Source organism: Lissotriton helveticus, chromosome 12, assembly GCF_964261635.1.
Source record: "Lissotriton helveticus chromosome 12, aLisHel1.1, whole genome shotgun sequence".
Taxonomy (NCBI): Eukaryota; Metazoa; Chordata; class Amphibia; order Caudata; family Salamandridae; genus Lissotriton; species Lissotriton helveticus.
The window spans coordinates 807,938,338-807,954,872 of record NC_136073.1 but is presented as its reverse complement, the minus strand read 5'-3'; the positions used below and the strand labels follow the sequence as shown (position 1 = coordinate 807,954,872).

Sequence of the window (16,535 nt, the reverse complement as noted above, 5' to 3'; positions counted from 1 at the left end):
TGACCCTGTTCATCTTCTTCCTGGTCGCCGAAGATGTTATCTGGATCCGGGGCCGCTTGTCTGGCCTCCAGGCGCACCGCGCGCCGAAGCTTGAGAGTCTTTTTAGACCTGAATTGTGCGCAAGCCTTGCACTTGCCGTCGTCATGGTCCGGTGAAAGGCATTTGTTACAGACCGGGTGCAGGTCTATATGTGGGTACTTGGACCCACAGAGCGGACAGTACTTAAACGGACTCCGCTCCATGCTGGAAAGTTGTGGTCGTGTCGCGATGAGAAGGCCTCGATGTCCGAAGAGTGAAAAAACTCCGCTGAATCCGACTCCAAGAGTCGGAAGAACTCGAGACCGTGCGCAAACAATACCGACGCTATAAATACAAGGCCTTTTGGCCTTAAAAAGTTAGTTTTACTCGGTTTCGACAGAGAGAAGTCGAGACCGCATCCGAACCCAATGGCGGAAAAAAACAATCTGGGGATGGAGCCGATGCCCATGCGCACTGTAGTCCAGGGGAGGAGCCACCTATCTCAGGATACTTCGAAGACTCTTCCAGGACAACAATGTGCGATCATCCGGACCCAACACTAGGCGGCGATCTAATGCTAAGATATGAATTTAGCAGCCCACATGCCTCGAACATAAGCTTTTATGATTATTTTATAATCGAATAAAGTTTAACTGACTGAGTGAACTCATGCCAGGCTCTTGCCAAACAAATCCGGATTTCAGGCTTGCCAGGCAAACTGCCTTGTAGTGCGCGAGTACTGCTCATAAGGGAAAGCAGAAATGACAGAAGAAACATAAAGAGACCTAGAAACTCAAGCAACATGCCAATTAAACAGCAATAGTGTGTAAATGGTAAGGAAGACTAACAACCCAAATTTAATCCATGCCCGGCTTTCCAATCTTCACCACCCACACCCTGGAACACACATTTTGAAGACCCCATTAAAGTTAAGCCACTGGTGTACTTCAGAGAACTATTCATCCTTGCCTCCCATCCCACACTCACCCTGATGATGTTATCAGGCACCCTTTTGTAGCTGAGGTTCTTGATTCTCACGCTGACCTGCTGGGGCGTCTTTGTGACCACGAGGTACTTGCTTATCAACGATTTGGGCATCTCAGTCCCTTCAAAGTGCTTCAGTCCCAGAGCCAATAAACTGCCCAGGAAAATATACACTTAGTCAGTCCATGTGTGATTTCCTCAGACAGAGAGATAAAGAAATCATTCAAGACAACAAACACACAATCAGACATGCAGTGACAATCTCAACACCAATAAACTAAAGTGGGAGAGGCAACAAATAAAACCCACAGCAATGAACCAAGGACAGTAAATTAACCAAAAGCGAACTGAAACATACGAAGCATGTGAATGTGTACACATCATATGAACAGGATCTGTCTAAAACAAAGACGTACAATAGCACAAGCTAGGAAAATAGATGTTATATACAGTATATGAATGAAAATGGCAAGCACAGTAGGTGGTTTCAGAGGGTGTTTTTTGTTGCAAACAGGTGAACAGAGATGGCCAGTGATACACACCCAGTGCTTCATGGGAAGAGGTACCACATGCCTTAAAAGGAGCAAAGTGTTTGTAGTGAAAGATAAAATAGTGCAAGAGACTGAAGACGGCGTGTGCAAAAAGAATATATTGGGGTTGAGATAAGGAATTTACAACAGAGGAACTGGGAATCTCTCAGTGGAATCAGGATGAGCAGTGTGGAATGCTCAGTAGGACTGTACCAGGCAGACAAACAAAGATCACAGTGGTGATGGTAGTAAAAATGAGCAACAAGAGGTGGCAGAATAAAGGAGGAAGCGGGCAGGCGCAGCTAAGGGAGAAGCTGAAGGAACAACTGAGGGCACAAAGGAAAATGAAGAGGGAGTGGCAGAAGGCAAAGTAAGATGAACCAAAAGAAGGAAAACCGGGAGAGGATGGCAGAGGAATCAAGGGGGCGAGAGCAATTGGAGGGGCAGAAGGCGCCAGAGGAGAAGGGCAGAAAGAGCCTCACTGGGAAAAAAGAATTAAGAGGGGGTGGGATGCCAAAAAGAGCCAGAAAGCAAGCCCAAAGAGCCAAAGTGGACAGAGCCATGGGGTTGAGGAAGGAGCAAAAGGGGGCGTGGTGCCAGAAGCGGTCAAGAATGAGCCATAGGTGGTGGAGAAGAAGCCAGAAGGGGTGGAGAAATTGCCTGAAAGTGGTGAGTGGGCTGAGAAAAAGCCTGAAAGGGGGTGGGATAGCTATAGCAAGAGGGCTAATGGAGAAAGGTGGTAGATGGAGAAAGATGGGTAGAGGGAGAAAGAAGGGTATGAAGGGAGATAAAAGGAGCAAGAGGGATCAGTGAGGAAGAGGAGGGGCAGAGGGAGAAAAGAGTGGAAAGTGGCGAAAAAGGGCAATAGAAAGGAGAATTTAGAAAAAAAAAGACAGGCTTAAAAAAGGAGGACCAGGGAGAAGCACCGAAAGGAGGATCTTGAAGATGCACATAAAAAAAACGACTATGAGGAGAGAGCAAAAGCAAAAACACATAACAAAAGAAGGAAAAGGCACAAGTTATGAGCAGAAGAAAAATGAACAATGTGGAAAGAGAATAAATGTTGCCCAGGATGAAAAGGAGGCTGCACAAGAAGTAAGCTACTGTATAAAGATCAGCAAGTGACTGAAAGAAAATCAGCAAATGGTGGAGGGGAGTGTGTAGGTAACGAAGAGGCAGGAAAAAAAGCTTTGGGAAAGATTCCTTTATTAACGAGAATAAAGGAAAGCATGGAGAAAATTGAAGTAAAGGGCAAGAAATAGGCAGGCAGCAGAAAGAGGCGGAGCATCTGGAGGAAGCAGAAGGGTGGAGTACCAAGACATGGTAAAGAGGAGAAAGAAGAGGCAAAGGGGTGCAAGGCCAAGAAAGCAGAAGAGAGGCAGAGCATGAGAAAGGAGAGGTGGGATAGCTTACATGAAGATGGCAGAGGAAGCAGCACCAAGGGGGGTTACAGCGATATGGAACAGGAGTAGACAAGTAGTGCCTCCATGAGGAGGCACTGGCATAGTTACACTGACTAAAGGCCGACAACATAGCTTAACATTATATCCAAAACTATATATTCAGACTCCTAACTTGAAGACTACATTGGTCATCTGAAGGCAAATGCCGTTGCTGGAAGATGAAATCAGTGGCCCAGGATTACAAGGGTGCATACTCTACGCAACTGCTTGACTGCCGACATTAATATGAAAAGTCTACAACAATGGTTCTAGAGGCTCTGCCTTGTCAAATCATGGAATTTCGACTTTGCTGTGGACCACAGGCCAACAACTCCTTGGGAAACCCATATCTGTTAAAAGAGCCTGGTTCAAACTAGGACATGACGACACAGCCACTTGTCTCAACTCAGTCTGTGCTTTTGATAATCATATTCAACTCCATACAACGAACGGACAATCGTACTCTGCTTTGGCAAAGAAGGGTTGTTGCTTTTTTTCCCTTACTCTGGACACCTACTTGTCCTCTGCCTTGGTGTACACAGGCTTGTCATTTGGCTTCTGTGTCCTCATGGAGCAGATGGGGAGCAGCTCGGGATACATGAACAACTTCCTAGTTGCCATCATCCAGGCCAGCTGCTTCGGAAGGCAGACAACATCATTGACTACAAAGGAAGCGGTGTAAACACAATAAGCACTACATCACATAAAGTAGGATTATCAAACAGAAGGAATATGCTACTTACCAGTATGCATCTGTTCTTGGCATGTAGGGCTGCTGACATTTATATCTATGCATAGATCGCCGCCTAGTGTTGGGTCCGGATGATTGCACATTGTTGTCCTGGAAGAGTCTTCGAAGTATCACGAGATAGGTGGCTCCTCCCTGGACTACAGTGCGCATGGGCATCCCCTCCATGCTCAGATTGTTTTTCGCCATTGTGGCAGAGATGGAGTGTGATATAGTAAGTGATGACCATGCGTGAGATTAATTATGTTAATTCTGAATGCTACAGCTGCGACAGGCACCGGGGAGGAGGGCGGGCGATATAAAATGTCAGCAGCCCTACATGCCAAGAACAGATGCATACTGGTAAGTAGCATATTCCGTTCAAGGCATGTGGGCTGCTGAATTTATATCTATGCATAGAATAAATAGTAGTACCCTCCTTAGCGGCGGTTGCCCGTGCCAGCTGCAGCAGTCTGAAAAAGAGTTCTGAGAACAGCCTGACCTACAGCAGCTTGCTGTTTTGAGTGTACATCCACGCAGTAGTGTTTGGTGAATGTGTGTATGGTGGTCCATGTGGCTGCTCTACATATGTCCTCTAGAGGGATGTTACCTAGGAAAGCCATGGATGCCCCCAACTTGCGTGTGGAATGCGCTTTTGGGGGAACTGTTAACGTGATTTAGCCTTTTGATAACAGATTTGGATGCATTTAACAATCCACCTGGCTATGCCTGATTTTGAAATCAGGGTGCCCTTGTGCTGTGGAGAGAAGGCAACGAACAGTTGTTTAGTTTTCCTGAAATCCTTAGTCCTGTCTATGACATCTAGTGTGTGCAGTGCTCTGTCTGCCACTGAATCAGGATTTGGGAAGAAAACAGGTAGTTCAATAGTTTGATTGATGTGGAACTGTGACACTACCTTGGGCATGAATTTAGGGTTGGTGCGCAGCACAACCCTATTAGCATGTATTTGTATGAAAGGCTCCTGAATAGAGAGCGCTTGCAGTTCGCTAACTCGTCTTAGTGATGTAATTGCCACCAGAAAAGCCACTTTCCATGTGAGAAATTGTATCTCACAAGAGTGAAGAGGCTCAAATGATGGGCCCATGAGCCTGGTGAGGACTATGTTGAGGTTCCAGACAGGCGAAGGCGGGTGTCTTGGAGGAATGACCCTTTTCAGGACCTCCATAAAAGCTTTAATGGCTGGCACTCTGAAAAGGGATAGGTGCTGTATATTTTGAAGATAAGCTGCCATTGCCGCTAAATGTATCCTGATGGAACTATACGCTAGATTACACTTGTATAGGTGCAGCAAGTAACTTATGATGTTTTGCGTGGAAGCATCAAGCGGATTTATGTTATTATTGGAGCAATAGATAACAAAACGCTTCCATTTGGCCGCGTAGCAGGCCCTTGTGGTAGGACGCCTAGCCTCCTTCATGATGTCCATGCAGTCAGGGGGCAGGTTTAAGTAGCCAAACTCTATGACTTCAGGAGCCATATTGCAAGGCTCAACTGCTGCGGATCCGGGTGCTGAATGTCGCCATGGCTCTGAGTGAGGAGACTGGGTGTGAGTCTGAGGCGCTCGTGGGGAACCACGGAAAGCTCTAGGAACGGGGTGTACCACGCCTGCCTCGCCCACGTTGGAGCAACCAGGATGAGCGTCATGGAGTGTTGTCTCAGTTTGCGCGCCACTAGCGGTATGAGTGGAGCCGGAGGAAAGGCGTACGCAAATCTGTTCGACCAGTTTATCCATATCGCATTGCCCTGAGACTGCGGGTGTGGGAACCTGGCGGCGAAGGTGCGGCATTTTGCGTTTTCTTGTGTGGCGAATAGGTCTATCTCTGGATGACCCCACCGCCGGAAGTATGGTTGGAGCACCGAGGGGTGTATCTCCCATTCGTGCATCTGATGGCTGTGTCTGCTGAGCAGGTCCGCCATCTGGTTGTCCCTGCCTGGGAGGTGTTCCGCCATGAGAAACATGTTCCTCTGAATGGCCCACTTCCACAAGCACTGTGCTAGGTGTGACAATTGTGGAGAGTGTGTCCCCCCCTGCTTCTGGATGTAATACATCGCAGTCATGTTGTCCGTCCGGATCAGCACGACTTTGTTGCAACTTGAATGCCTTCATCGCCATGAAGATTGCCATCGGTTCCAGTAGGTTGATGTGCATTTTCCGCTGTTGCGGTGTCCATAGTCCCTGCACTGTATAATGGAGGACATGCGCCCCCCCCAGCCCTGGAGAGATGCGTCCGTTGTCAGTACTATTTGTGGTACAGGTTCTTGGAACGGTCGTCCCCTGCAAAGGTTTTGTGTGTTCCACCAATGCAGAGAGTTGTATGCACGACCGGTCACCAACATTAGGTCTTTTAGCTGTCCTTGAGCCTGGTTCCACTGGCGTGCTAAGCATTCCTGAAGCAGACGCATGTGTAGCCTCGCGTGAGGGGCTATATATTGTCTGGACCCTCTGTCGCCAGCTGGGATATGATAAAGCCACTTACTCCCCTACAGCTCCCTTGGTCTGACCATTTTTTGGTCCCATTCCTTCTCTCGTATCAGTTACATAAGTCTACTAGGTCTGGGCCTAGCAATTTCCCGCGTCGTAAATGGAGACTTTATTCTCAAGAGGCTTTTGTTCTGGCCGTTCAGAGAGCGAGGCCACCGCTGGCCACTAACAGTGACTTGGCCAATAAGGAATTTAATCAGCTTGTGGCGACCACCTTGGATGAGCTCGCTCCTTTGAGTAAAGGCAAGGCCAAGGAGGGTAGACAACGCACTGCCCCTTGGTTCACACAGGAACTCCAGCACATTAAATCAAATTGTAAAAAACTTGAAAGGAGCTGGAGACGGAATCCGAGTGAACAGGGCAAAAGCAGCTATAGCATAGCACATAGAAGCTATCAGTATGCAGTACGAAGAGCGAAAGCTAAATATTACCAGTCTCGTATTGAAGAAGCCAAGAGCTCCTCACGGGAACTGTTTAAAATCTACAAGGAGATATCCTTGATCTCCAGCTCTAACGCCCCTGCATGTGATTCCATGGCAGAGTGCGATAGAGTAGCCGACTTTTTTTCCAACAAAGTCAAGTCCATTTATGCCTCCTTTTCGAAACAGCCAGGGAGGGGCAAAGACTTTAGAGCCACTGTATTGCCTTTGGATCCTAGCACTTCCTTGCAAATTTTTGAGGTCCCCTCAGCTGAGAGTTTAATTAAGATCTGTCAAAGTGTGAAGTCTGGTTCCCCTAATGATCCGGCCCCTCCAAGGGTTATTTCAGAGGGTCTGGTAGGTCTGGAACCGCACATAAGACATGTCCTACAGACTTCCTTCTCCTCCCAGCGGGTTCCAGATGAGTGGAAGAAGGCAATAATATTACCTATCAAGAAAAAGCCAAGTGTAAGCATAGAAGTGCTGGAGAACCTAAGGCACATTTCACTATTGCCTTACCTGGCGAAAGTGGCTGAGAAGGTGGTCAATGTTCAACTTACCAAGCACCTGGAGAGAGGGAATAGTTTTCATCCCTCCCAATCCGGATTCAGAGCAGGCTTCTCGACAGAGACAGCTCTATTACGGGCCACGGAGACCCTAAGAGCTGGAGCGGACACAGGGCACACGATGGCCTTGATCATGCTCGACCTCAGCGCAGCGTTTGACACTGTAGCTCATTCCATCTTGCTACAGTGTCTTAGGCTGGGGTCGGAGGTGCCGCTTTGTACTGGCTGCAGTCGTTCCTGACAGGACGATGCTTCCAAGTACAACAAGGGGCCTGTCGATTTGTAGAGATGCCACTAGACCAGGGAGTGCCTCAGGGCTCAGCCTTGAGCCCCACTCTTTTTAATCTGTATATGGCCTCCCTGGCTAAAGTGGTTCAGGCATTGGGGTGGAATTGGTATCCTATGCCGACGACACCCAGCTGCTGATCTCTTTATCGCAGAATCCAGCCACTGCTTCCTCCAACTTTAAGGCCTGTATGCAGGCCTTAGCTGGCTGGATGGACTCCCACTGCCTTAAGCTCAACGGTTCAAAAACAGAGGTTCTGGTAGTGGGGGGGAAGACCGACAGCTGGTCGGCAGAGTGGTGGCCTCCATGTCTGGGTCCCACCCCCACACCTTGTGAGGAAGCTAAGAACCTGGGAGTATGGGTTAACCCCACTCTCTCCTTTGAGGGCCACATAAGGCGCCTTGTGGGTAAGTGTTTCGGCGCACTGAAGACCCTTAATAAAACACTAGATCTGTTACCTCTAGAGGCTAGAAGGACGATGACGCAGGCGCTGGTGACCTCTCGGTTGGACTATGGGAACATTTTGTTTCTTGGGTCCACCGAGGGATGCTTAGGTCGCCTGCAAGTCATCCAGAATGCCGCCGCCAGACTGGTGCTTAGGAGACCGAGGAGAGCAAACTCGCAGAAGGCGTTGGATGCCCTTCACTGGTTGCCAGTGAGGAAACGCGTGTTGTTCAAATGCCTTCTGTTCGTTCACCGTATTGTCTGGGGCAGGTCTCCCGCTTATCTCCGGGACTTAGTCAGCCGGTATGAGCCGTCAAGGGCCCTCCGTTCAGAGGGCATTGGGCTGCTGACAGTTCCGAGGGTAAGGAAGGCCAGAATGGGCGGGCCATCTTTCTCGCTTCAAGCCGCTCAGCAATGGAACAAACTTCCTCCTGCTATGAGACTGGAAAGCAGTGAGTCGGCGTTTCGGTCTAGGCTCAAAACCCTTCTGTACATTTTGTAGGGACGGGGGTTATGAATGAGGTCTGGGTGTGCTATTAGCTCCACCAGCGCGGGGACACGCCGTGATGGCGTTACTGTGCGCTTTATAAGCTCTTTATTATTATTATTATTATAAAGATGCAGGAGGCCATCATGCCGATTAGCTGCATGAACACCTGCGCTGGGAGTGAATGTTGTGGCCTGAATCTCTTAATCAGCACCTGCATGCTGTTGACTCTTGCTAAGTTGGGGTGCGCTGTGGCAGCGAGCGTGTTTATCTGTGCCCCTAGGTACTGCTGTACGTGGGCAGGCTGCAGATGAGACTTTGGGTAATTGAGAGAAAAACCCAGACTGTGTAGGAGGTGTATTGTACGGGACATGTGGTTGGTACACTGCTGGGCCGACTTTGCTTGCACTAGCCAGTCGTCCAGATACGATAGACGTGGATGTGCTGTCTCCGAAGATGCGCGGCCACCGTCGCCAATCACTTTGTAAACACTCTGGGGGCAGTTGTGACCCCGAAAGGCAGGACCTTGAACTGGTAATGCTGGTTGTTGATGGTGAACCTGAGATATTTCCTGTGACTGGGGTGAATGGGAATGTGGAAGTAGACATCCTTCAGATCTAAGGTTGCTAGGAAATCTTCTTGCCTGAGCAACGGCAGAACTTGCTGTAATGTGAGCATGTGAAAGTGTTCTGATAGGATATAGTGGTTTAGGGGCCTGAGGTCTAGGATGGGCCTGAGGGATCCGTCTTTTTTTGGGATTAAAAAGTACAGAGAGTACACCCCTGTTCCTTGCTGTTCTACGGGCACGATCTCTATGGCCCCTTTTTGCAGCATGGAGATGACCTCCTGCTGTAATAAGTGCATGTACTCTGCGGACATAGGACGGTGCCTTCGGGGTATGTTGGGTGGAGTGGAAGTGAGCTCTAGACAATAGCAGTGTTGTATAATTTGTCTCACCCACCTGTCTGTTATGCTTTCCCAGACTGGCAGGAACTGCTGGAGTCTCCCCCCGACCGGTGTTGTATGGGCGGGGGGCAGTGACAAGACGTCACTGCTTGTTAGTGGCGGAGGATCTGGCATTATTGTTTCCACGACCCCTGCCTTTGGTGCTGTTTCCACGGTATCCACCTCTATTGGTCTTGGTATAGGTGGATTGCGTGCCCCCTTTGTTGTATTGGGCTTGTTGCGATGCTTGTCCTCTTGAGGCTTCCCTGTTACCGGAGCGACGAAAGGAACCGCCCCTGAACTGCTGAGACTGCAGAGCCCCCATGGATTTCGCAGTTTCAGTGTCTTTTTTAATCTTCTCAAGAGTGGTGTCTACTTCTGGACCAAAAAGGAAGTCAGGGTTTACTGGCTGATTGAGCAGGTTAGTTTGGATTTCTGACTTAAATACAGAGATGGGGAGCCCGGCATGCCTCCTTAGCATAACGCTAGTGTTAATGGCCCTAGCTGCTGTGTCGGCTGCATCCAACGCGCACTTAATGGACGCGTTGGAGATTAACTTGCCCTCTTGTATAAGCATCTCTGCTCCCTCCTTATAAGTATCTGGAAGGTGTTGAAGGAGTTGCTCTAAAGTGTCGTAATGTGCCCTGTCATATCTTGCTAACAGGGCCTGTGTATTGGAGATCCTCCAAATATTGGCTGCTTGAGCAGCCACACGTTTCCCAGAGGCTTCAAAGATTTTTGATTCTTTGTCCGGAGGAGGAGCATCACCCGTTGTTTGCGAGTTCGGTCTCTTGCGAGCATTAGCCACCACTAAGGAGTCCAGTGGGGGTTGGCCCTTGATGTAAGTAGGGTCCACAGGCGCAGGCCGATACTTCCATTCAATTCTTGGGTTCACCACCCGTGCTTTAGTGGGCTCCTTAAAAATGTCACTTGCATGTTTGAGCACACCCTTGAGCATAGGTAGAGTTTTTACTGATCGCTCAGCTGTGGAGAATGTATCAAAAAGGAAGTCCTCCTCCACAGGGTCAGCGTGCATATCTACGTCATGGTTATGCGCCGCCCTTTCAATGAGTGCGTTGAACGCAGCAGTGTCCTCAGCAGGTGAAGTTTTGACCGCATATGACTGAGTGTCAGGGGTGGTGTGAGGGTCATCAGGGTCAACAGTGTCAGCCCATGGCTGGGACTCATCCTGATCTGTGTCTATAGGGTAGTTAAACTGCTCCTCATTGTCTCCTTCCTCGACATCCTCAGTGACTACAGTGGGTGAGTAGGAATATCTTTGCCTATAAGTGTGTATAGGCTCAAAAAGAATTGGAGAGGTAGTGGAGTCTCTCTTTTTCTTGAGTGGTATTTTGTATGGCTCCATAGGTGTTTCAGGTCTGATTTTCCGTTTGTAAATGGTGAGCCTGCCTGATTCTGAGTCAATGTACAACTTTGACTGTTCGTCGTAGATTGGAGGCCGAAACTGAACATCATCGGTCCGAGGGTGGTTGGGTGCAGCTACTGACGCAGACTTGGATGAGTCGGTAGCTGATTGGAGGTGCACAGCCTTAGGTCTTGCCGTTGGGGGTAGTCCGAACTTGATAGGCGTCGAAGGCATCGTTGACGGACCGATTTGCGTCGAAGACTTGGACTTCGAGCCGACGGACTCCGATTGGTCCGCGTGCTTGTGCAACTTCGTCGACTCGATGCGTTGCCGCGGAGCGGGGACGCTGGTGCTGGTGTCGGAGGCCTGGTCCTTTGAGCTGCCGGTTGTTCTCGGCTCGAAGGATTTGACCAGCTGCGGCTTCTGGACCTTCGGATCAACGGCCTTTTTGGCCTTGAGTGCTTTCGAAGGGTCGCCATCTTTGGAGGTAGGCTTCGACGTCGACGCCGACGTGAGTGTGACGTGTTTAACTGCAGACACAGTTTTTGTCGCTCCGAACTTCGGGTCGACACCCCCTGTCGACTCCGAGGGGTGGAGCACCCTTATTGACTTGGACGGCTCCGAAGTCTTCGAGCCGAAGGCTGTTTCTAACAGTTTCGGTTTCGATTTTGGGTCTTTTGCTTCTTGTTTCGTTTTCTCCACCAAGAGTGGTCTTTGGACCGATGGCTCTCCTGAAATGTTCTTAGTCGGGCCTTGAAGCGGGACTAGAGAACGGGGTTGTAGATCTTGGCTAAGGCCTTCCGGCGATGCCTCGACCTGAGCCGTGGAAGAGTCTGTATGAGGCCCCGCTACTGCGGTTGGGCCTAGCTCCTTGCTTGAGTCGTCGTCGACGGCTCCAAGGGGCAGTGCGTCGTCTCCTACCTCGATGATGTCTTCATCTTGGACGTAGAGTTGTTCCTCGTCCTCGTTATAGGTGGAGTCTTGCTCCGATGTGGGATCCGAATGTTCCGGGTCGTCTTCCTGTACATTTTCGCTGTCGTCACCCCCAAAGATGTTTTCAGGGTCTGGCGCCGATTCACGACCCGACTGTCGTGCAGCGCGTCGAAGGCGGAGAGTTTTCTTCGACCTGAACTTCGAACAGGCCATACAGCTGGCCTCGTCGTGGTCCGGTGAGAGACATTTGTTGCACACCGGGTGCACGTCGATGTGGGGATATTTAGAGTTACAGACAGGGCATTGCTTGAACGGGCTCCGTTCCATCGTCGATCGTCGACGGGCCTTTGGCGTCGAAGACTAAAAAGTCTTCCGAAGTCGAGTGAAAAGTACGGGAAAGCTGAAAGCACCGAACGAAAGACAATACCGACGCCCCTAAGGCCTTTTGGCCTCGATAAAAGAGTAACTATTACAGATTCCGAACGTGAGTTAAGAAGTACATCCGAACCCAATGGCGGAAAAAAACAATCTGAGCATGGAGGGGATGCCCATGCGCACTGTAGTCCAGGGAGGAGTCACCTATCTCGTGATACTTCGAAGACTCTTCCAGGACAACAATGTGCAATCATCCGGACCCAACACTAGGCGGCGATCTATGCATAGATATAAATTCAGCAGCCCACATGCCTCGAACACAGGAATTACTGAACTTCCACACATATCCAAAGACAAAATATAGGGCATAAGGTGTGAGTGCAAGGGTGGGTCAGACGAATAAAAGACAAGACAATACGTATAGTAGGCGAGTGATAAATGGAATAGAATGGACTAGAAGTTAAAGATAAGGCAATGGGAGCATTTATGACATAGGGTAAAATAAGGTCAAATATAATCCAGTGACACAGGGCGTTTTGAATTATTTCTCTAGACACACATGCAACTGGTTCTCCTAAGTAAAATAGGTCCAGTCCTCACAACTGGGGTCCACTGCCATCAATCCTGGGGCATGTATGAAGGGTGCATGTTCTGTGCAAGATGTGTGGTTTATGGGCAGACAGGTGAATGATGGTGTCCATTAGATGCCCAGGCATATCTGCTGTATAAAATGATTGTCTCCTTTGTGTATCTTTCATTTTCATCCATCTTGTCCCCTTCATGAACATTCAAACATGGTGAGCGGGGGAGGTTGCCAGCCATTTACTTCGTCCACTGTAGCTTCCCCTTCCCTAGGTTCATCTAGGCTATTACCTATTTCCTTTGTTGTGACAATCTCACATGGAAACGTCAAAGGATGCAATCCTCAGTCTAAAGCGAATACTTATCAATCCATGGCCTGTCTGAACTTGCCTGATTGTGCTGTTGTCAGACATTCACAAACACCTTATTTACATTAAATATGACAGGCTTGCGGAATAGGTGAATACAGAACAAGTAATGGTGTGGCTGACCCCATCTGACATTTCTGCCCCTAGAATGCAAGCTCCTCATAAACTGAAGTAACAAGCTTCATACATTGGGCTGTCCCTCAACCAGCTGTAAATTTTGCAATGCTTGGGTAAATGTAGGAAAGTGCCCCTTTTTGACATGGTCAACACCACTTTTAGCCAAGTATCTGATGCAATTTTGACAGAAGAGCACTGCTATCCAGGTCCCCAGTGCCAGATCTCGTTCCCTAAAACTGTACAATTGTTCCCCCAATTGGCAATACCTTTAGCACCCCTTGTAAGTCCCTAGTAAATGATACCGTGGTACCTAGGGCAAGGAGGCTAAAGAGGGACCCTAAGGGCTGCAGCATGTATTGTGCCACCCAAAGGGACCCCTCAGCATCATCATGCAGATTGCCACTGCAGGCTGTGTGCCACAGTGCAGAGAAAAGTGAAGACACGACATGGCACACCTCCTGTGTGCCATTCCTGCAGACACTGCATGCAGTAGAAGCAAGTCAACCCTACAGCAGGCCTTACAGCCCTAAGGCAGGATGACTTCTATACATGTGAGGACAAATCTGCATGAGCAGATATGCTCCTGTGAGGTCCAAGTCAATTCTTAGGTATTACAAGTGAACAGGGAAGCCATTTTGAGAGCATGGGCTGGACACTGGTATTTATGAGGTCCCCAGCTACGTGATGCCTTCACTGAAACTAGAGATGTTTGGTATCAAACATCTTGTATTTATAAGCCCACACCGATTCCAATGATGGATTTATTATTAGATGCACCCAGAGGGCATCTTAGAGGAGCCCCCTGAAAACTTACAGACTACTAGTGTACTGACTGACTGGTGTAGACCAGCCTGTCACCACAGACAGGTTTCTGACCCCCTGCAGGTAAAAGCCTGCGCTCTTTGAGGGCAGAAACAATGCCTGCACTGGCAAGAGGTTTTGTCACCTCCTCCAAGCAGGGTAGCTAATTAATCAACATATCAAGGCAGGAGGCTTCAAAGGCCTATGTAGCCTTTGATATGCAACCAAAGACTTCCCCAGACAGGAGAAATGCCACCCGCCCGGGCTATTTTGGAACCAGGACTGGTGGAAAAATTAGCTAGTCAGGAGGCATGTTCCCCCATCAGGCTAGTTCCACCCCTAAGGTGGGCTACCTGCTGTGAACATTAAACTTAGAATGCCACCATCTTTGTTTTGGTGGAATTAGGCTCACTGGGTCAGGGTTATGCCCAATTCCCTCAGGAAGAACAACACTGTGAGAACAACAAATGCTCAGCACTTCCCTTTGATAAGTCTAAACTGCTCCCTTGAACAAAGGTAATCCTACATTTGTACGTTGTCCAGCAGTCAACTTCCTCACTATTGCTTGACAATGCCTGTGACAGACTTTTAGATGAGGAATTTTACGACAATCGACGATGATCAGTCTCTACTTGCCTCAACTGATCTGGTTGTTGGGCCTTGTGGGCGCATGTAGAGCATCGAGTCTTGAACGTTCAGGCATCAATTTTTTTTTCCCCGCAAGAAGCATTTGATCTTTCCTCCGTTTTCGTTTGTCGACTTGATGCACTTGACCTTTCCCTCGCTTTGCAAAATGTTACAAAATGTCTCTCTTTCCCACAACCTTTGCATATCTGTCCAATGGCAGGACTTTTACCTTCATGAGGAAAGGAAAATCCGCACCGATAACACTACTACTTTTTCTTTGGAGACATTACTTTTTGGCCTTCTACCTTGTATATATGATGTTACCACGAATACAAGTTCCACGCATGGCAATACCACGCGAATTTTAGTTCGCAAGTGGCTTTACCACGCTGGAATTTGCAACGAAGGATTATACCACGCATTTTAACCTTCGTTTAAACACAAATAATAAAGAATATTTTCTTACCTGACACCTTCCCGTCTTTCACGAGCAGCCCGTACTTCCATCCACCATCGAAACAAGCGTCAAAACACGTCTGCCAAAATTAAAAAAGGACTACTATTTTGACGTAACGGCACGTCTTTGGGGGAGGCACTTTCCTTTTACCTCGGTGGTACTGAAGTGCGTTTTTTTTAAATTTATTTAACCCGCTCCTTTGTTTATTTTTGGGGGGGAGACCCCCCCAGGCCCCCCCAGCCCCTCCCCCTGCCGACCCCCGCCAACCCCCCAATCCCACGCTGAACGACTGGAAGGAATTCCACGCCTCCCCCTAGCCAGAACGTATATGCGTGGTAAAGACTGTTGTTGAAGGCATACGCGTGGAAAAGACGTTTGCGAGGTAAGTGCCTCGTAGTAAACGTCACGCGTAGAAAAGCCTTCGTTGAAAATGATGTTTCCCTGCGGATTCACTTTGGGCATTGTTAGCTGCTTGTCGGTCAGCTCTTTCTTCCGCTCTGCAGCAATGAGTACTCAAACCAATCTGAGTGATTCGTTCAGCATTCGCCATCTGAAGGAATCGGAGAGGCAACCATATATTACTATTAGACGCATGGCCTCTTCATCGTTGAACTCATTGAACTTCCAATGCTTTATGAGCAAAACAAATCTTTCTAGAAACTCATCTATCATTTCACCAGCTCTCTGCCTTTCCTGACTGAAAATTAACCTTTCATAGTCGACATTCGGGTGTGGAATGAACATGGTGTTTAACTCTTCTTTGATTTGACGGTACGTCACTTTATCACCTTGTGGTATTTTCTTTATCACTTCTTTCATTCCTTCACCTGCTACATTCTTTAGATATTTAATGATCTTTTTGTCATTTGCTTACTCCAGCGCATCAAAGAAATCATCAAAGATTTAAATCCAGGCAGTCCATCTGTCACCAATATTCTGCTATTTGGCGGTACCAAAGGGAGGCAATGGTTTTAGGAATGCAGCAGCATCATAACCTGTGGAACTTTCTGCTGTCAGGAGCAGAGCTCACTCTGGCAGCGCCTTCTGCCTGGTTGTACCAGTACCATCGTCATCTGTGGGCTGACATTTGCCCCCCCCTGCTCTACAGCTGTGAGGCGCTGTCTTCTTCCTTGGAGGTGGCAGCAGCTTGGTCTCCGACACTGGTTCTTCACCCTTCTCACCTCTTTGTATTGTATATTGTTTCTACTGCCTTTAGCATTTATTTGCACAGGAATATTTTCACTTTTATCGCTTTCTTACACTCGGCTATCACTGCCTTTAGTGCTTCTCTGTACCTGGTTGTCACTGCCTTCAGCATTGTCGGATTGCATGAATGACAGATCTGTGTCGCATTGAAGCGCAGTACATCTTGTCTCAACTTAACCAGCAAATTTCTAGCCGACGCGAAACAAACTTTCTTGTAAGACATTCACTTTCTTCACAGGCCTTGCGCTAGCTGGATTGGCGGTTTGACTCCACATATGTCAACCATCGATTTTCACTTCAACTGAGGCACATGTGGCATGCATGAGCAGTTTGCGGGACCATGGCAAACTCT

The 16,535-nt window shown here is 48.5% G+C and overlaps 1 protein-coding gene across 1 annotated transcript in view; it reads right to left on the bottom strand.

Annotated features, from left to right (window-relative positions):
* Positions 1–16,535, bottom strand: part of LOC144798932 (GON-4-like protein) — a 396,699-nt gene that overhangs the window by 129,037 nt on the left and 251,127 nt on the right. Inside the window, exons 19-20 of the mRNA XM_078670067.1 lie at positions 3,492–3,636; positions 1,006–1,156 (exon numbers count right to left, since the gene is read on the bottom strand). Of these exons, the coding sequence (XP_078526193.1) occupies positions 1,006–1,156; positions 3,492–3,636 (296 nt within the window). The remainder of the gene's footprint in view (positions 1–1,005; positions 1,157–3,491; positions 3,637–16,535) is intronic.